The sequence below is a fragment of the Dromaius novaehollandiae genome, chromosome 11, assembly GCF_036370855.1.
Source record: "Dromaius novaehollandiae isolate bDroNov1 chromosome 11, bDroNov1.hap1, whole genome shotgun sequence".
Taxonomy (NCBI): domain Eukaryota; kingdom Metazoa; phylum Chordata; class Aves; order Casuariiformes; family Dromaiidae; genus Dromaius; species Dromaius novaehollandiae.
The window spans coordinates 10,668,061-10,688,382 of NC_088108.1; the positions used below are offsets into that span (position 1 = coordinate 10,668,061).

At 50.9% G+C, this 20,322-nt stretch overlaps 1 protein-coding gene across 5 annotated transcripts in view; it reads right to left on the reverse strand.

The window, feature by feature from the left end:
* Positions 1-2,209: 2,209 nt before the first annotated feature.
* The window catches only part of PASD1 (PAS domain containing repressor 1), a 57,282-nt gene continuing 39,169 nt past the window's right edge, over positions 2,210-20,322 (reverse strand). For all 5 annotated transcript variants that reach the window (XM_064518232.1, XM_064518233.1, XM_064518231.1 and 2 more), the window contains 10 exons: positions 17,515-17,662; positions 15,531-15,612; positions 13,247-13,370; positions 12,379-12,488; positions 11,705-11,791; positions 10,012-10,170; positions 8,315-8,527; positions 7,153-7,358; positions 5,127-5,334; positions 2,210-3,607 (listed from right to left, as the gene is read on the reverse strand). In XM_064518232.1, coding sequence (XP_064374302.1) covers positions 3,437-3,607; positions 5,127-5,334; positions 7,153-7,358; positions 8,315-8,527; positions 10,012-10,170; positions 11,705-11,791; positions 12,379-12,488; positions 13,247-13,370; positions 15,531-15,612; positions 17,515-17,662 — 1,508 coding nt within the window. In that variant the 3' untranslated portion in view covers positions 2,210-3,436. The remainder of the gene's footprint in view (positions 3,608-5,126; positions 5,335-7,152; positions 7,359-8,314; positions 8,528-10,011; positions 10,171-11,704; positions 11,792-12,378; positions 12,489-13,246; positions 13,371-15,530; positions 15,613-17,514; positions 17,663-20,322) is intronic.

Genomic DNA, 20,322 nt, shown 5'->3' on the forward strand with positions numbered 1-20,322 from the left:
CATGGTTTATAGTCTCTCATTTTTAGCAAGGCCAATCTAACACGTAAACATCCTTACAACATCCCCACCACCCTCCTCTGCTCTTTGCAGAGGGGCCACGCGCGTGGCACAGCCCCAGCTGGCGCCCGCCGCCCGGCAGGACTGGCGCAAGCACCCCCACGCCAAAGAAAAGCCCCCAACACCATTTGCAGACAGGCTTTGAAAGCTACAGCAATGCCAGCAAAGCTACCCTGCCTTGGCTACCTCCCTGTCCGGCCCTATTTAAAAAACAGCCCAGCGCTCCCCAAAGCAGCCCCTTCCCCACCACAGCCTTTGAAATACATTTGATTGACACCTGCCATGGTCTGGGCTCATTTACAGCAAAAAAAGATGCTGCAAAATAGCCACGCTGTTGTGCTGGCGTGATACAGGAGAAGCAGGCAAGAGGCATGCAAGGGCATGCCCCACCCCCCCAGCCCAGCCCCCTCCCAGCCCTCAGCACGGGGGTTGGGGGGGGAACAGGCATGGCGTACATGAATTCACTTTCCTTTGGGAGCGTGCACGCGTGCGTGTGTGTGCGTGTGTGTGTGTGTGTGTGTGCCTCTTTTCCTGCCCACTAACATTATGTGCCAAGTTTAGAAAACAAACAAATATAACACCACCACCACCCCCCCGCACCCCCTGCCCCCAGCCAGACCCACCTTAATATCTTGGGAGTGAGGACCCTAAAAGTAATAGCACTTTCAAAAACAAAACACAACCAATCTGTATGTGTGTGTGTACGTACATACACACACGCAGGCACGTGCACACACACACACACACTCACACTCACACTCTCTCTCTCTCTCTCTCTGAACTATATCTATATATAAACACTATAAATATATATATAAAACTATATATATATGTATTTATATACATACATGTTCCTCCAAGGGCTGAGGCACGTGCTGGGGGCGGGCGCAGGCCTGGTGCAGCGCTGGCTGCGGGCGCCTGTTGCAGCCCCGGGCCCAGCCCGCGTGATGCTCCTGAGCGCAGGCGGCCTGGCCAGAAAGGCCACTGCCCCTCCCCAAGGCCTGGCTGGAGCTGGGCTCGAAGGAGCGAGGGTTAAAATGGGGCTCATTTCAGCTCTGCGTTGCTATGGGAAGGTGGTGCTCCAGGCCTGCTGCAGGCGGCCCTGACGCCGCTGCAGCCGCTGCGGTTATTTGTGGTGGTTTGGGCTTCGGGAGCTGCCCCAGCGGCACCCGCTCCGCGACAGCAGCACAGCCGCCCGGCCCAGGGGGCTGCTGGGCACCCCTCACCCCCGCCCCGCACTGCAGCACCCGGCCAGGGACTGGGGGGGGGGGGGCCGCCACCTCCCCTCCACCCGCTCTGCAACCGAAAGCCATCACCGCCGGCATCTCATGGAGGTGCGTGCCAACAGGCGCTTTCGCCATGGGAAGGGCGCCTGCGGAAAGCTGGGGGCTCTCCTCACCCTCGTTTGCCCCCGTTAACGACAAGCCCCAAACGCAGAGCAGCCAGGCGTGCGCAGCCGGTGCGCCCACGGGGACGCAGCCCTGCCCCAGACGCCCCCCCCCCCCCCCCCCCCCCCCGCCGTCTGCACCCCACTGCTGGGAAGCACATCATCGCCTCAGCCCTGGTCCCGGCGTTGCTGGGGGCAGCACTCTAGCTAGCCATAGTTAGAGCTATCGACACAGCTGTGCAGCTCTAGCTCCAGCTGCACACAGCTCTAGCTCGACCTTTTTTTTTTTATTTAATTATTATTATTCTTTATTTTTCCATGCTAACATTCCCCCTTCGCCCCCTTGCTGGACAGGCAGGGCCGTGTGGCATTGCTAGTGCCCACGGCTGCTCAGGCAGTGAGCACTGGTGTCCAGCTCCTGTAGTGCAGCAAGGAGCCAAAAAAAGAAGCTTGCATGGGGCGAAAAGCAAACAAATGCTGAAAGAAAAAAAAATAAATAAAAAGCTTTGCTTAGACTAGACAGAGGTTAAAAACTAACCTGTCCCCAAACTTTGCTCTGACTGGCAACGGGAACATTTCTGCTAGATGAAGTTGTTCCTAACTAACCATCAGCTTGGAAAGCTTATAGTAATGGCACAAACTAGTGTCTACATTTGGCCTCTAACAGTGCCCAAAGTTAGCACTCAGTTACCAGCCCCACCTCAAAAATGGACATTTTCATTTTTCCTTTGGAAAGACACAAACAGTAGGGACACTTTACTATACACCCACTGAGGAATAAGCTTTGTTTTTTTTGAATTCATAAATATAAACATATATAGTTAAAAAGTGACAATTTACAAAAATACAATTTATTGCTGCCCCTATGGGCTTGTAACATCACTTGCGTCATTGTGAGTATAAGTTTTACGTTTGTCGAATTGAAACATGACCTAGCAAAACCACAAAGTTTGCTGTCATATCGTGTTTTTTTTGTTCTTTTTAGTTGTAATGAAACATGTACAGTGATACCCACTTGAAACAAAAGAACAACAAAGTGAGAGCAAGGAATCTTTGTCTGTAACCTGAAAAAAAAATTTGGCTACAGGGAATTAAAACATATATAAATTTATCTGCACTTGTTACCCAAAATGAAACGTGACAGCTATCTTACTAGTTGTGACGTGAGCTGGTATAACAAGAGTAAGAAATTCAGGCAGAAGTGATGTTATGTGAGTTAGCAGCATTATCCAATCTTCTGGAAAACAAAAAAATGTGGGCTTGAGGTATAGAAAAAAAGGAAAATAAAATCCACGCTGGAGCTACTACACCAGATGAGCTATGTACACGTGACTCGAGTGGTACCGTGCCGAGGGGCACCGCGCGCGTGTCCCCCCCCCGACGCTGCTCGGCAGTTCACAGTGACTCGCAGCACGGAGGGCCTGAACCGAAAGCGCTCGTCCCAGTTGCAGCGAGCGCGTCCGGGCGCCCTGGTCATCCCCCCCCTGCAGCGAGCGGTGCCCCGCGCCCCGTCCGGCGGAGCGGCACCGCGCGGGGGCTCGCAGGGCGCCCGGGGGCTCGCGGGGAGCCGTTCCCTCCCTCGCCCGCTCCTGCTCACCCAGCTCGCAGCCGCCTCTGCAGACGGCTCTGGCGGCGGCGGGCCACCACTAGTCACCGCTCGCCCCTGCAGGCTTTTAGCACTTCAGATTACGCCGCCCTCCCTCCAGGACAGACACAGACAGGGGCTGCAGCTACTCACGGCCGAAGCCTCCCGCGCGCCGTGCTCCTGCCGTCCAAGGGGTCCCGGCTCGGCTCGGCAGCCGCCGCAGTGCCAAGGGCCGGCCGCGTGGAAACGCTGATGCCCCAAGCCCTCCTGCGGACCTTCCCTCCGGCCCCCTTTGCCGCGGGTCCGCTCCTCCTCCGCTGGCGCCGTCCCTGCCCTGGCCCGCGCCCGGGCGCCCGGCTGCTGCGGCCCAGGTCCTGCTGCCGTCCCGTCCCGTCCCGTCCTGGCGCTCACGGCAGCTGCATCTCCGGCAGGTCGGGCAGGCTGCAGGGCTGGCCCTGCGCGTGGCGGCTCGGCTGCTGCGGGTGCACGAAGTAGCCCATGGGACTCTGCTGTGGGGTGTGAGATGGCTGGAAAACACGCTGATTCGGCCCCCCTGGCACTGACTCGGGACCTTGCATCTGCGGGGGGGGGCAGGAGACATGGGTCAGACCGTCCCCTCTTGCTGTGAGGCTGATGCTGAGGATCTCAGCAAGGAACGTGAGCCACAACCCCAAGGTCATCGCTACCCGTCAAGGTTACAGGTTGCAGACATGCAGTTGGGGACGCTGGTGTTATCAGCAGGACAAATGCTGCCTGGCGAGCACAAAGGTGAAGCAAGACCTACCCATGCTGACAGACCGCTGGAGCCCAGCAGAAGACTCCAGCAGGGATGGAGAGCTAAAAACTGCTTCTTGGAAGTGCAGCAAAATCTGCCAGACATGCAGCCTCTGCAGGGTTGGATCTTGCAACAGCTTCAAGAGGCTGCGGAGCAGCAGCCTTACCCCTATACCACCCCGAGGCCCTGTACCACCCCAAAGAGTTAGACCAGCTGGTTCCTCCGTCAGCAAAGGCCACTCTGGCACCAAAGCCTGAATTTTCTGTTGCACTGAAGTTATCTATTATCTCCCCCCAGCACCACCACTCTGCTGTGTACAGTGTTAGCCCATGGACTTCTGTGCCATCTGCGAGCATGATACCCGGAGTGCTCTTGTCCCATGTGCATCTCTGGATAAGTCAATCAGTTTTGCCTCCCAAGTGATGGAAGCAAATACACCCAGCTCCTGCTCGGGCTGCCTAAGCTCCCCAGCTCTGCCAAGCCCTGTGTGCCTGCTCAGAGGTCGTACATGGCAGAGGGCCATCACACCAGCCACGCTGGTGCCACAACCTAGGGGCCCACTCAGGAGCCCATCAGCTTTCCGGGTCCCATTCTGCATCTGCCGACAGCAGTGAGGCAGTGCTTGCTCAGTGCAGTCCTGCAGCAGAACTGCTTTCAGCTGCCTCTACCCCCTCTTGCTTTGTTCTCTAACATCTTTGCCAGAAGGACCATAGACTTACCTCTGCCAGCCCAGCAAGTCCCGGAGAGTATATTACTAAATAATAATTTCTGATAAGCAATCCCTCTCCTTGGCAGCACTATTGATTCAGCATGCACGGATGAATCTGTGTTTTGCAAAATCAAACCCACTTTCTCCAGAGATTTTTTTGTTGTAAAACAATGATTTAAAAGAAAGAAACGAGGGCAATTGGTGAAAGAGCCTTGCTATGTCGAGAGGTAACAGCAGGAGGCACATTTTTCAAAGAGCCCTTATCTCTTGCCGTGTTTAACTTATATAAACAGATTCCCTGGGGAGCTCCTCTCAATGAGGCGTTGTATTTGGAAAACTGGGCATTTCTTTTGGACACTAAGTGGTAGCTGAGTTCTTTGGAAAATATGGCCTTGGACCTGGGTACCGAGCAAGCCTAAAAAATGCTGAGGACTTGGGTATGTTTAGATACAATGGGAACAGCAGGCACGTGAGATTTGATTAGGGTCAGGTAAGAAAGATTTGGTCAGGTTTTTTTGGGGTAAGACAGGTCAGATGTGATTAGGGTCAGGTAAGCGCCGTTTCTCAAAAACCAGCCTTGTGCATACTTATAAACCTGTTTCAAGTCCGTTACCTGAAGGTAGAGGCGATGCTGCTGAACTTGTTGCTGTGGCCACTGGTGGAGATGAACTGGGGTGCTCGTCTGGTGGGAAGTGAAACTGGTGTGCGGGATCATCAGCGACGGGGAGAAAACGGGCGACGGGGCTGGAGGTCGGACTGTGCTGCAGGTAATCGTCTGCATCTGTATTGGGGGAGGCAAGATCTGCTGCTCTGGGACGAACCTGCCAAGAGAAGGAAAATAAAGCATAAGAACACAAATCCAAAACCACCCTGGGAGCAGACACGGGAGAACGCAGGTGCTCAGGGAGTTAGACTGGAACAAAACTTGTTAAACCACGTAGAGCCTGCCAAAAACAGGCTCCAGATTTCCCCCTCCATTATGCATTATAGACTGGACCTGCAGAAAATGAAGGGCTTCAAGGTTTCACATCTCCTCTGCGACTTCGCCAAAAATTTTAGGCTTCACAAAAGCTAGAAAACAGTTAAAAATATTTTTCAAAGAATTTTAGCTACCATAAAGTTCATTCTGGGGCGGGGAAGCTCTAGTCACTTTTTCCTCCTAACCAGCTTGGCTTTTTTTTTTTTTTTTTCTAAGTCTGGAATTGTTTGTGTTTGTGTGACTGTGCACAAGTTTTCCAAAGTAATTTTCATAGCCATAAAGTGCCCGGCTAAAATAATGTATGCAAGTAGGCATCAGCTAAGGCATCCTTTCCTTGCTGCCTGCTAGCACTGCTCTGGGCGGATGGATGCTGACAGTAGCAGCAGGCGTCCTGGCGTGGACGGACTGATCCAACCACCTTCTGCGGTGCAGTAACAGCAGAGGCCAGCCAGGGAAGGCAGATACTCAAATTTTTGATTGCCAGTTTCTAGAAACAAATCCCTGAAAAAACTCCACGCAAGAACGCAAACCACCACTACTACCCTGAGAAAAGCTAATGAAACGGAATGCTTTTTATCACCTTGCCTGATGCACCCACGGAGCTGAGCTGGAACTTGCTAAATCTTTCATGTAAGAAATAGGTAACTGATGTTATTAACAGCACAGATTGTTTTGCGTTACTACAAATGACAGGCTCCTTTTATAGATACCTGCATATGCTTTGGACAGAAGCTCACATTAAGCTCCCAGGCATCCAGAGAGGCATCCCCAGCATCTCGGACTGGGTCCTGGACACCAGAGATGTTTGTGTGCTGCTCTAGGTATGGCTACAACTCACCGACTGCTGCGATTGCAACTTCTGCAACCTCAGATGCCAGCGGAGACAGCTGGCGCTGCTGTGGCAGCACAGGACCGCCGTGGCAAGCAGCCCACGCTGAGCTCTGCACGCCCATGGCACGACTGCCTGGTGCCCAGTCCCTCGGCACTGGCATGGGCACTGGCAGCATCCGCAGGGCGGACGTGCAGCGCCCGGGCATGCAGGGGAACAGGCATGCCATCAGGAGCTAAATGCCATTACAGCTGACACCGGGATATAAATAACCCACAGGCTTTTACAGAGGGCAAGACCTCTAGGCAACCTGTTTTTGTTGGTTTTTTTTTTAAGGATATTGCAAAATGGCAGGATCCGGTCAGACAGTGTGGTAGAGAGTGGCCGCAGACACCTTCCTGAAAGGCAGCTGAATAATTTGTGGGTAGTTTCCAGATTTGTATGAAAAAGTGTTTTTGCCACAGCACTTCCCTCAGCTAGAGCAACGCTGCCCTGGCGCTGCCGAGCATGCCAGGCGCCGGCCCGGGAAGCACCATCTCAGCGGTGTTTCCTGCTCAGCCCCTCCGACAGCCGCCGATGACCACAGGTTACGGAGTTACATGGACACCCGCTGGGAACGCGGAGAGAAGGGGGGAGGCCAGGCCCCAGGCGCACGGCGCGCTGCCTGCACGCACACCGCGCTCGCCACCGACCCGTCGCTGCGGAGGGACCGTCCTTGCGTCCCTGCGGCGGCACCCAGGGGCTGTCCGTCACCCCTCAGGGCGCCTGCCCCCCTCGCGGCCCGGTTCCTATCAGCGATGTCAGGCCGGCCGGGCAGGGCTGGACGCGTACCTCAGGCTCCTGTCCTGGCTGTAGTCAGCCTGCTGCTGCCTTTCGCTGACTTCCGTCGGCATCTGCGCAGACACGGTAATGGGATGCGCTTGTGAAAATACCACGGGGTTGTTGTAGAGGGGCATTGAAATGCTCGTCTGTGCCGGCAGACACGTTTGCTGGCCTTGGCTTCCTCGCATCGGGTGCTGCTGCTGCTGCTGCTGCACCTGAATACAGATACAGACACACACATCACTTTTTTTAAAGCTCCCTACTAGAAGGCCAAAATAACTCCTTTAAATATGCAGTTGACAAAAGGACAATTAACAGTAACATGCTCTCCCTGAACAAAGCGATAGCAATGGTGCATCTATGGAGGACAAACAACCGGTTTGCACTATCACCCGTGCACGGCAGGCACCGGGCTCCCCAGCTGCGGGAGCAGGCGGTCTCTTGCTGAATCAGAGCAGAAAGGCAAGGACAGCTGAGGTGCGAGGGAGAAGGGAGCAGCTTAAGAAGGGAGAAGGGCTGCAAATCCAAACCCCCAAGAAAAGCTTCTAATGCTTCCTCAAAAGCAGTAGTTTTCAGTCTTTTTTAATTCTGGACACCTAAATTTTTTCCCCAAGGAGATGTGACCACCTATGTTTTGGACTTAGGTCTAGTGATGATAAACTTGTTTTTCAAAGCTAACTTCCAGGCATTCCCAGACAGAAAAAAAAAATACTCATTTAAAATTATGCCTAGTTCTCTAAGTTATTAGGTTATAACTCTCACTGATTACAAAAGATGCACTCTGGGACAACTGAAAGCGGAAATGAGTCAGAAGACCAAACCGTTCTCCCACACAATTCTACCGAATTTAGGAGAAATGTTTTCAATGGTCTGCAGTGATTTAAGGCTTTTAGGCTATGGAGCGTTTATTTTTTTTACAATGGAATGACATCACTTGCAATTTCCTCTTGAAGCATATTTCTTAATGCCAATTAGAGACTAAAACATGCACATGGGAGAGAAGAGGGACCACAGAGGGAAGTGCAGGTACCAAGGGCTACCTTCATCCTAGGTGTAACACCGAATGAACAAGGTGGCATTGTCCTACACATCAATTTTATCCTTAGGAGCTGCCAGGCAATTATTTAAAAAGCCAGGAAACAAGCATGAAGATAAAGCGGTAGCTAGCAACCTGGGAGGAAGGGCCACCAGGTTCCCTGAGGAATTGGCGTGGGGACGGTAAGTGAGGGCCACAGTAGTGTTTTGTCCCAGTAAGGCCTTGCTGCTGCGACTTCTTGGCTGTGCTTTGCCTGGTTGTCCCAGGCTGCTGCTGCTGCGACGGCCTTCTTGGACTCTGGTGCGGCACGTTGTTAAAGACTAAGGGTATCGGTTGCTGCATCAACATCTTTAAGAAAAAAGAGATACAGGATTTGTCGCAGTTTATACACTGTTTTCTTGTTTTAACGACCTGCAAGCTCTTAATAAATAATACTGCTAGTACAAAACAAAATGATCCCTGTGGTGTGCAGTCCCCTCATCTAATGAAGAAGCTCTTCAGGGTGACGTGATGGAGAACATTTCAGCTCTGCCTGCCTAGCTCGGGGGTGGCTGAGGTCGGGGAAAGAGCGTCACTAGGAGCTGGTGGCCTGCTGACGCCGGGGAGCAAACTCCTCACCTGAGCTACTGCAGACGGGTGCTGCACGAAAGGGTGTTCCTGTCCCTTGTGCAGCTTTTACATGGCAGGAAAAACACTTACTTTCTCAAGCAAGAAAGCACATCATCTTAACAGCACAGCCACCCTCTGCAGCCCAGCAAGCCGCCAGCCCCCCGGGGAGCTGGGCAGTCAGTTATTCCTGGGGGGGCTCAGCGGGTGTGCTGAAAATCGGAAAAGCAGCTGCGGCCAGGCAGGGGTTTGCCAGCAGGGCGAAGGGACTGCTCCCGGTGCCTTCACCGGCCCTGGACACTGTGCCCTGTCCTTTCTCCTCCACCGTGGCGGGCCCGGCGGCGCTGGCACCGGCTCTGGCAAGGCCTCTCCTCCGGCCCGTCCTCCGGGCGACACTGGCCCTGGCGGCTGCAGCCCTCCCGTAAGCGGGAGGAAACCTCCCGGCTGATCCAGCAGCCACTGCACCATTACCACTAGGTGCTGCTTCTGTTTTGCTACTAAAATCTGGCTTTCCCGAGGCTTCCGACACCGTGGCATCAAGCAAGCGGTACTGCGACTCCGGCGCGGCCAGGCCTTCTCTCACTGCCCGGACGCGGCTGGGCGTGTGGGTGCCACTGCTGAGCACCTCCTCTCCTTCACACCCGCCTCTGGTGCGTGCACAAGGCCCTCCCCGACGGCCCGGCCCCACGGCTTGCACGGGCAGCCGCGAGCGTACGAGGCTTTACGCCGGCAGCAAAGTGAACCGCAAGTAACAGCAAATCGAGCGTTAGCTCGTGCCCAGACATCTATGCAGAGCCACGGCCGCTCCAGCCGCATTATGCCCGTCCCATCCATAGGAGCGGTGCGAGGGATCGGGGAATGGGACTAGGGATGCGGGAATGGGACTAGGGATGCAGCGGGGTTAATTAGCCATTAAACCTCAGAGCAGTTCCTGCAGAGGGTGCTTTTGATTAGTTTGATCACTTCTTTAGGATTTTTCTTCTTTTTCCAAATCAGGAAAATTTCTGATTCACCATTTTTAAACAGATCCTGATGCCTCCTCTCTCTCAGGAGATACCTTTCCAGCCATTCACACATCTGAGACTACTACCAATGTAACTCATTTCTAAATACTTTTGCTGCAGACAATTTATTACTGATCCAAGTGCTCAAAGGCAAAGCAAAGGGTCTGTGGGTCCCCGGAGAGCGGAGAGGTGAGCACCGGGCACCCACGGGTTGCTGCGCACCTGCAGGTTGGAGTCCTGCACTAGCTGGAGCTGCTCCTTGATGACGTGCAGCTCCTCTTGCTGCGTCTTGATGTCAGCCTGCAGTATGCGAGTCCTCTCTTCCAGCTGCTCCTTCAGCTGATGCATCATCCCCAGCTGCGCGGGGAAGTGGTACACTGGCTGCGGAGAACAGAGAACAGGTCACAGGCGGGACCAGCGCTGCTGCTCACATTTGTGATGGTGCTGGCTTCAAAAAAATGACGGTGCCTGTGCAGGACAGGTGGCTTCCCGAAACTTTATTATCTAAGAAACAGCTTTTGTCATAGAAAAGATGATGCTGACCAAAAAATGTGAATCGCTTATTTAACCCAAGGTTGCCATGTTACCAGAACGGCAGCACAACGCTGGCTCACACGCTGTGGTTGGCTCCAGCTCTCCTTCTGCTACACTTCTGCTTAGATGTAGCATCCGTGCATGTGATTGCCCTCCTTCTTAAGCATGACAGGGTGCTGATTTTGGACCTCCTATATTTTGCAGCAGATGTTTTGAATTCTAACCGTTGCAACACCTCTGGCCTGGAGGTCCAGTCCTGCTGTTCATTGTATTTCCCAACAGCCAGGCTTAAGCTGGATTGCAATGCTGCCCTGGGACCCATCCTCAACATCCCATGTCAGCTGTCTTCAATCCCTCGGTTATGTTCTGGGCACTCAGATACTGGATGTTTACTACATGACCTTACAAGAATGGGACTTCACTGACTAGTTATGATTTACTGACTAGTTGTGATTTAGTGGTTCCCGCTTTTTTCCTTTTTTCTCCCCCTGCCTATCTCAAACCCTCCATGATACCACTTTCCTCTACCAGTTCTTAGAGTCAGTCACTAATAATTCAGAGCTGAATCTTCAGCAGGCCCTAACAGCCTGGATAAATCTAAATATTCCTTTAGACTGGTCATTTGTTGTTCTACCTGCTCTGTCTCCTTGCTGAATAAGTGGTGGTAAGAGTCTCCTTGTAAGAAAATCTCCACGGCAGAGAGAGAAATAAAAGGGCATCGAACAGTTCAGTTTTTCCAGTTGCCCTGGGAGCCACCTTGGCCTCATGCGGTGAGTTGGATTGGCAAGGGCAGCCACAGACCATTGCTCCCTCCCTGGCACATGGATAGGTGCGAAGGATGGAGAGCTCGTTCTCCCCAAGGTGTGGCAGCCAGTGCAGAGACAGCAGTACGGAGAGGATGAAATTATCAGCATGAGGATAGGCTGCTCCTCCCAAGAACAGGAAAGGAAACAAGATCCATGCCATGATTGCCTGGAGTCCCAGCACAACCCCTGCACTGCTCCTGGAGCAGCACAAACGCGTCATTCCCTGCCTAGAGCTGGGGGTAACACCAAGAGCTAGTCCTAAGAGTGAGACAAACACAGAGCGCTCTAATGCCTTCCATGGGAGCTTTCTAGAGATGTGCTTCTCACCTCGATTTTTGCTAACCTAGTACCTGTCACTCCGGTGTGTGTTTAACGGCCCTCACCCAAAGGGACGCCTGAGTGACCTGCTCTAGTGGACCTTCTGCACTACCTGCATGGCCAGAATAGCCCTGCACAGCCAGCACACCCTCTTCAACCCCCATCCAGAAACGAGGTGGAGTGCAGCCCACTGGAGCCACTAAGTCTGCCCAGCGGACTGGATGTATGAGTGCATTTAACACAAATAAAACACGTACCATCACAGCTTGCTGAGAGGGAACTGCCGGCTGAGCCACAGGATGCTGACTGAGGTGGTCAACAGGGGCTTGAGGAGTTGCTATGGCCTGGAAATGAAAACTTTGCCTTATTTTAGGCCCACAGCACCTCTACTGTACAGTGCCAGAAGACCTGCTCATTGGTGTTGTATCAACTCATACTAGTCATACTCATACTCATACTGATGAACCAGTGCAATTAGAAAATTCCACATGGAGGTTTGAGGATGTGTCTAAAGAGAGAATTTAACCTCTGGCATGCCTAATTGCTAATTGTAAATCTTCAGTTTGAACATAGTTTAAACATCCTAGATGAAATTCACTTCACATGTACAAGCCCTGAGAAAACTGGGCTTGTGGTATGAGGATGCATGTGGCCTGGAAGAGCGAACTGACTCCCAAAAGACAAGAGGCAGCCATGCAGCTTTTGTCCAACTGCTCCGCCAGTGCTGAGAGCAGGTAGTTCCTTCACAGCCCTGGGAAACTCCAGCTGCCCTGAGGCCCAGCATAGACAGAGACGGGATCAGACCTCTCTGAGGGCTCTGCACACCCAGTTGAGGGGGAGATGTAGGCCTGTGAAGCTCATCGCTGTGGAGAGGCTTTTGACAGCTCATTTCTTTATGGCATCTGCCAGAAAGGCTCACAGGGCGATCTACCTGAGTGCTTCCACTTGATGCCAGTCGCAAGGCTGCCTTCTCCGATTGACCCATTGGCACCGATGGCCTGGTGGGAGTGCTGGTGTCTGTGTGTCGCATTGACGATGTGGCTGGAAAAAAGGTTTATTGTGATATGGCAGCAATCAGAGGACACCAAATCCATGATCGGCTACGCTGGCTAAGCCTGAACTCTGCATATGCAAATGAGCAGCAGCTGCTGCTGCTTACAGCCAGAGGCTGTTGTTGGTCCTTACCAACACATCTGCAATAATAATTTCCTAAACATGGGAATTATGGGGGAGTCAGCTCGAGCTGAGCTGGATCCCCAAACTGCTCATGACTGTTGTCTCTCTCGCTCCCAGTCTAACTAGCATGGTGCCTTTCTGATGAAAACTCCCTGTCTCAGCTTTCTCTAAGTGTTTCTCTCTGTTTCTTCCAAGTGAGCTTTTTCACTCTCCCTCTGTCAAATATTTCAGGAATAAGTTCCCTGGGTTTGCTTCCTACGCCATGGTCCAGCAAGGTCATTGCGTTTGCCTTGCTGCAGGGTCTCACAGCATTTAGTACGAAGCTGCGAGGCAAGGCAGCCTCTCACGCTCCATCTTGAGCGTCTTGCAGAAAACCACAGTGATTTAGCAGCAGGGATTTAACTCTCCTACAATAAAAGTTTTGTCAATGAGCCATGGGCTGCGATAAACAATCAGACTACTCCAGCTTTGCAAGGTACTTCCACCAGCTGAGTCACAGCAAAGAGCTACAAGGAGCCACGGGAAAACTCCCAGCCCAACTCCTGAGGGCTTGCAGGTTGCTCTGCCCTGGAGCCCCGCTCCTGCCCGCCTCCCGAGTGCCCCCGGGCCGCGCTGACACCTACACGCAGAGTCGGAGAGCGCCGTGTGCGAGGAGCGCCGGGAGCTGTGGGACGAGAGCGACACTCCTTCTCGGCTCGTCTCCTGGCTGTTCCCGCACTGCCTCATGTCCAGGTAGCTGCCGTGGCTCTGTGAGGCGAAGCACAAGCAGCAATGCTATTAGCAGGACAAGGCAGCATCGAAGGGGACCTCCTACACCATCAAAGGGGACCTCCTGCACCATCAAAGGGGACTCCTGCACCATCAAAGGGGACTCCTGCACCATCTCTGACTGCTCATTTTCAGGGAAAAAAGCCGAGATTGAGTTCCTAGAGAGCCAGCACTGCAGGACGATAGCACCAAATGCTGCGGCAGCCACTCGGGCTGTTCAGTGCTGAATTGCTCGGTCTGCCCTCGGTATTCACGCTGAAGCGCAGCGTATCCCGGTGCGGACGGGATCCTCAGGATCGCCCCCAGGTACGCCTCGGCCCTGGGGTGCTGACAGGCATTTCCGTTGCAAGCATGCGGGATGGGGACCCCGGCACGAGAGCGCCCTGCTCGGCAGCTCGCTGCGTGGCGGCCACCGCCAGCAGTAACAGCCCCCCGTGCCTCCCCGGGCGCACACGTGGCAGCCCGCGACGTGGGGGAGCGGTTTCCCTGCCCGCGCGACGGGCAGGTGCCCGGGGGACTGCGGCCCCTCGCCCTGCACTGCCGCGCTGCCCGTTCCTCCCCGCTGGCTGCCAGCGCAAGTGGAAATACGCTGTTGTAATTAGCTGCCTTCTGCCCGATTTCTTCGGGGATGTCACAGTTCGTCAGCTCTAACACGCTGGGGAGTGGTGGCAGGCGCAATGAATGAATATGGCAGGAGGAGCCAGCTGGGGAACGGCGTAATTCATCGCGGACACGACGAGACATGGTTGGGAGGCGACGCGGACCGGTGGCACGGGGATAGCAGCTGCAGCCCTACGAGAAAATATGGCCAACGGCTCCTGCCAGGGGACAGGTACTAGGTGATGTTAAAAGCCGTAACCCTGCTCGCCTTTCCCTTGGGAGCAGTGACTCTGAGCAGGCTGTTGTGGGCAGGAGCCTGGCAGCATATCTGTGGAGGGGGATAGCCTCATCTAATAATTATTGATGGCTGTGGAGGTCTCACACCAAAATGTGGAGGTCTCACACCAAAACAAGACGCCACCTGGTAGGCGGTTTATGGCAAACGTCCCCTAAGTGGATGGCTAGTGGGAGACTTTCCGCCTCCCAGACGTGGGTGACCACACTGCCCACAGCACCACCCTCCACAGCCTCCCGCGGAGCTCCCTGGCCGCCTCTTCCCGCCAGAAGATGGAGCAATGGCTCCCTCTGCCTCTCCTCCGGCTACCAGCACCTTACACTGGCAGATGCAGATAAAGCCCGTAGAGAAGTATCTCAGCTATCGAGAGGGGAGGGAAAGGAGACACAGAAGAACTGTGCTGTGGTGAGACAGAAGAAGCTGTCTGCAAAATGGTCTTTGCCTGAGTGCAGAAAGGTCTTTGGGACAGCTTCCCCTGCTCTTCCCCCGGAGGGCTTCTGTAAAATAATATATCTGAAGAGCAATGAGGCTAATGGAATGATAATTACACAACAATCCACTTGCTTAAAATCACTTTGATTACTGGTCTTATTTGTAAACTATTGAGAAGAAGAACTCAAATGTAATTAAAATGACCCTGTTAATTAAGCAGGCATGTTGGGATGTCAGACTGATTCAAGCAATGGCAATTATTGCTCTAATCACAATCCTACTCTGAATTGGATCCTGCCCAGTGGTGGAAATAGAATTGGAGTCTGGAAGAAGAATCAGTGCATCGGTTCCCCTTCCCCACCAGCCACTGTCCGATCACCACCCATGAGCCAGCATCAGCAAGAGGGCCGCGCTCCCCGCAGTGCTGCCCTGCACTTAGGTTTGCTGCGGCTGAAGAATGTGATACGGACATCAACTTATGCTCCAGCTCCAGCTTTATTATTCTCTTTCTGAACTGAGCTTGTTTCAATTATCATATGCATAAAGGTCTCAGGGAGATCTGGAAAAGCAGAACAGCAGCAATGCAACTACTGAATTTGCAATTTTATGCCCGAAACAAGATGGGGCAGTTTAGAGCCATGCAGTGTTAAAAATTCTCAGGGTCTGTTGGAGTCATAACCCAACAGATGGCTTGGAGGGAGAGGGAAGTAAAGGAGAAGAAGGGGGCAGAACAGATATTTTCCTAAGATTAATAAGCAATGACTCTGTGTGGGTTAAATGCCTATTCATTTAACTGAGAAGGCACGCAGTACCTTTAAAGAGGAAGATGCCAGTTCAATTGATGACTCTTCAAGGCCAAGATCTCGCCTTCTTTCAGCTCGAACTTCTGCATAACTAAAAAAAAAAAAAATTAAAAATCCAATTGCTCAGTGGCAGGTCTAAGTTGTCCATGCAAACATAGGCACTGGATATTTACTTTATGGTAACCACTCTGACAAACAGGTCCCTGAAGAGTTTTCAGTTGGAGTCACCGGCTTTGCACAGCTCAAACACACGCATGCACACTCACATGCACACTCACATACAAGGGGCTTAGAGGAACATTGTCATATAGCCTTATAATCTGTGAATAAACGCAAGTGCTGAACGTCCAGCGCAGTGTCACAGTCCCACTCTGTCCTAGCGAGACTATAGGGTCTATGCGAGTAACTGCACTAGCAATTCCAAGCACAAATGTAGACACTCCTCCACACATTTTGGCCCTGGATGCTTTAAGGCAAGACTAGCCTAAAAGCAGAGCGCACTCGGACTTTGAAGACAAAACAGGTGTCTTGGTCCTCATTATCATTCTCTTAATAAAGGAGCCTCCCATTTTCCACAATCAGGTGGAAAAATGATCCTACAGCATCTTTACAGGTAAACTGCCATAACAAATGTACATTCATTTTCTAGCCTGCCGATGATCAAGAATCAATTTTTAGCATGTTGTACTGGAGCTCAGCGAGACCCGCGGCAGTGCCAAGGGAGCCCCACGCAGCTGCACGTGCTGCTGGCTTTGCTGGAGACCGACTCCCTCGCTTGGGCAGAGGACCCTGTTTCTGGGGGGTGCAGAATTAAGCCAGAATTAAGTAAGTTGGCTGAAATATTAATGAACCATAACCTTGCTGGGGGGCAATGGAAGTTGCTGAGCTGAACTCACTTAAACCACAGTAGGCACCGAATTTTCCTCAATTCACTTTTTAAGACTGAAGTTCTATTACCTTGTCTTTTTCAATAATATATCTAAATCTTCAGAGACAGAATTGTATTTCAAAGTCTATTTAAGACTATACCATTAAGTATAGTGGTATATCTAAGAGGTACTGGAAGCAGAAAGAAGAAACAAGTTCACGCACAGTAAATTCAGAGCTTAAAGTGCAGCCAAATTCCCTGACGGGAAGCAGAAACAACACGGTTCAAAAGCAATCTCTCTATAAAACATTTGCTTAAAATAGCATGTCATGTAGTTTATATCAGCACATACAATTCTAACCACTTAGACCTGTTTATTGGTGTAAGATGTTCTCAGTCTGCTTTGTGAATATCAAAAATAATCCCAGTCTACTGGCGTTTTTTCTTTCAGATGTTTGAAAGGAAGGACGGGGGGGCAGAAAAAAAATTTACAGAATGATTCCTACCAGTAAAGAAAGAGATACTGAAGAATACATTTACTCAAGTTAATGGATCAAATGAGTGTGTTTTCAAGCCTTCCAGTAATTATATTCTCAGCATTAACACACTGAGCTGTCAGTGGTAATCAAGCAGATCCCACCCCAGAAGGTGAGAACCTTCCCCCCTGCCTTAGCCCGGCAGTTTGTTCTCCAAGTACAAAACAGCTTCCCACTAGGGGGGGATGATGGCTAAATTTTACATTACAAATAAGGATACCAGGACAGCAGCTAACATCCAGCCATAAATATTTAAAGCTCTGATCAAAAGGTTTTGTGGGAGATGTATGATCCCATTTACACTCATAAAGCTGTCTGATTCTTAATAGCTTTAATCCTTCATGTGGCCATGTCATTGCTAGGGATAAAAGGGGAATGTAACATACAGAGAGACACAGCCAGCTGCGGCTTCCAGGCGTTTGGTCCAGTTGCCAAAAAAGAGGAATAAAAACACATTACGTTTTTTTCCAAGTTGCCTATCATAATAGTTTTCTATAATTAGGTATATCTGCCTAACACAAAACAGGGCTGGGAACACGACCGGCAGAGCACGGTGGACAGGCGGCGAGGGTGGGCTGGTTAGTCCTACCTAACCACGAGGTGGGTGCACACGATGAACTCGGGCTTGGAGTTCCACTGGTGGTAGGTGATGTAGTAGTGTGTCTGCAGCCAGATCCACTGCTGCCCTTTGGTCAGGAACCGGTAGTAGCAGGACTTGCCTTTTCCAAACTGCATCACTGTTAAACAAAAAGAAAGGAATTAATAGCAAAAAAAGAGTTACTGCGATTTCTTAATGTAACGGTGATTAATAAAATACCCCTTCTCTCGCAGGCTGATACTGCACTAAAACTGCTTTTGCTGCTTCATAAACATGATATACACACACACAACCATGTACTGAGTTGTTATTTGAGTTCTTTTTTTTCATATTTTGAGATTGTTCTTATAGCCAGTTACTGGCAAAAGCAGGCACTGAGCTTCTCTGAAAAGAAAAAAACAACATCAATTAAACAGGGTATCGGCCTTGCGCAAGTACATGAGAATGCCTTTCAGAGACGGTGGGCTTGAAGTCAGGATCCTAATTATGGCACAAAACAATACGATAGTGGAGTCTAGCAGTTTAACTGCTTAGACTTAAGCTGTTGGGGACAGGTTTTCTTCTGTGAGATGACCTAAATACAACAGACCTGGTATGTGTATCAGGGTACGGCCAGAAAAATGACAGGTGATGTAGTATAACAGGACCATAATGAGGCAGCTACATTAACTGACCACACTAATTGCTCCCAGACTGCTGGGAGTACAAAATAAAACATGCTCATTTAAAATACCCATAATTAATGCAAATAAAATACCCATAATTAATGCAAACTGAAATATAAACATGGTTTAAGCAAACCCATTTCACTTCACAATAGGCAAGGTGCCTGCTCACGGCGGTCAGCCTGGCAAATGGGAACTTGTTGAGCCACAAGTATTTTCACTCGCCTGCACATCTCTATGTTGTTAAGCAGCAGGACTAACTTCTTTAGCAATTCCCATTAACAATGACGGGCTTTAGACAAAACAGTTAGAGAAGGTCTTCTGGTTAACATGCCATGCTGGGAACCATTCAATTCCTAGCCCTGTCAGCGATTTTCTGAGCCATCTCATATAAGGCATTTTGCCAGCACCTCATTTTGCCCACTTTCATAGCAAAATTAGAAGATCTTTTCCTGCAGGTGTGTTGTGCAAATATATTTTCAATGTCTAAGAGGGAATCAGTTGCTAACAGAGATGTGGGATGCAAACCACTGAACAGAGGGAGTCTCTGTGGAATGATCAGACTCCACTCTCACATAATGCAGTTAGTATATACATTGAATTACGAGCATGTATTAACAAAAGGACATTATCTGCGTAAGTATCTCACTTCTGTCTGCATGGCCTTTTTAAGCAAGTAGCACTAAAAAAGTACTATAGTTGACAGCAATTAAAAATATTCCTTTAATATTCCCATCTCTACACTTGCATAACTTGTATCTAGCAAACCGCTTTCCCCTGCTGTTTGTTTTATATACAGCATTTTGTCTTGCTCAGTGCAGAAAAGGTGAGGGGAAGGAGGAGTGGGGAAATTTGAGACTTCAGAGCAGAAGTCATCTTTTCCACTCTCTGTTAGATCCTATAGTATTTGATATGCATGGTGGGTAAGTGTTAGAGATGGGGGCGGTTTGCAATTGACGGTCAGAGACCAAGCCTCTTGGCTGGTGTGCTGGGGAGTCTGTAGAGTTTCTTGCAGTCCCTGCATCATGCTGTTCTGCATCTCAGAGCAATTATAGTATCCCATTTTCCCCACTCTCTGGGTATCCTTGTTTCCTTTTGACAAAACACTCTCCTCTCAAGCAGAGAGTAGATGACAGACCAATGGCAAGCTTGCCCAACAGGAAACCTATAAGCAATACTTCTTGGCAAAATATCTGACTACCTAGATGCATTTTACAAAGTGCCTAGTTACTTTTCACTACACCTCTCGGTAATGCAAACCAGCTGGAGGACAGAGGTAATTCTGGTTCAATATCTTATTCTGAAGTGCATGCAGCAAAATGGAAAAATACAGTCTTAAGGGCAAAGCATCTCACATGCTCATCTGGTAGGAAAACCACACTGGTTATTAGACCCTGTTTCCTGTCACCCCTTGCCCTTCCTTGCATCACCTCCAGCCTTCAGTGGGACATGGTGTTTCGGCAGCATGCTACACTGCAGCAGTAGTCAGGCTAAGCGCTCCTGCGGATCTGGCTCCACACAGGCTCTTGTAGGTCACAGTATTACACCTTGCATAGGGCTCATGTAGATTCTCCGGTGTTCATACATCAGCTTAGGAACCTCCAAAACTGGATAAAACTATCTTCACAAAGATGCAATGCCAAGAAAAATCTGGGCTGAAAGCTCACAGACTTTTCTTCCCCCACAGATGTTCCCAGTGGAAGGAAAAGTTCCCATTCCCAGCAATCAAGCCAGTGTGGCCCTAGCTGGACCCAATCTGACCCTGCGTGGAGTGCTTTGGACTGCACGTTCCCTGGTGTCCATGCCTGCTCTCTCGGGGGATGCTCCCAAGGCCCCGCTTCAGGCAATGGGGAGCTGGCTGCAGTGTTTTTACTCTTCAGGCAAAACTACTTTGAGATTGATAGAGAGTAAGTTATTGTAGCCCACAGGCAATCTCTAATCAGCACTTCTGTATAAAAGATCTGAATTTCCAGAACCATTTTACTAACAGTAAGTGAAGTTTACAACACCTAATTGCACAGATAGGCAAGCCAGATGCTTCCTTCAGAGTGCATTTCAGTGAGCCGAGCCTGCTGGTTAGCTCCAGAGCCAGTGGGAACAGAAAGTCCCCAGGAACTGTGGCAACCAACAAAAT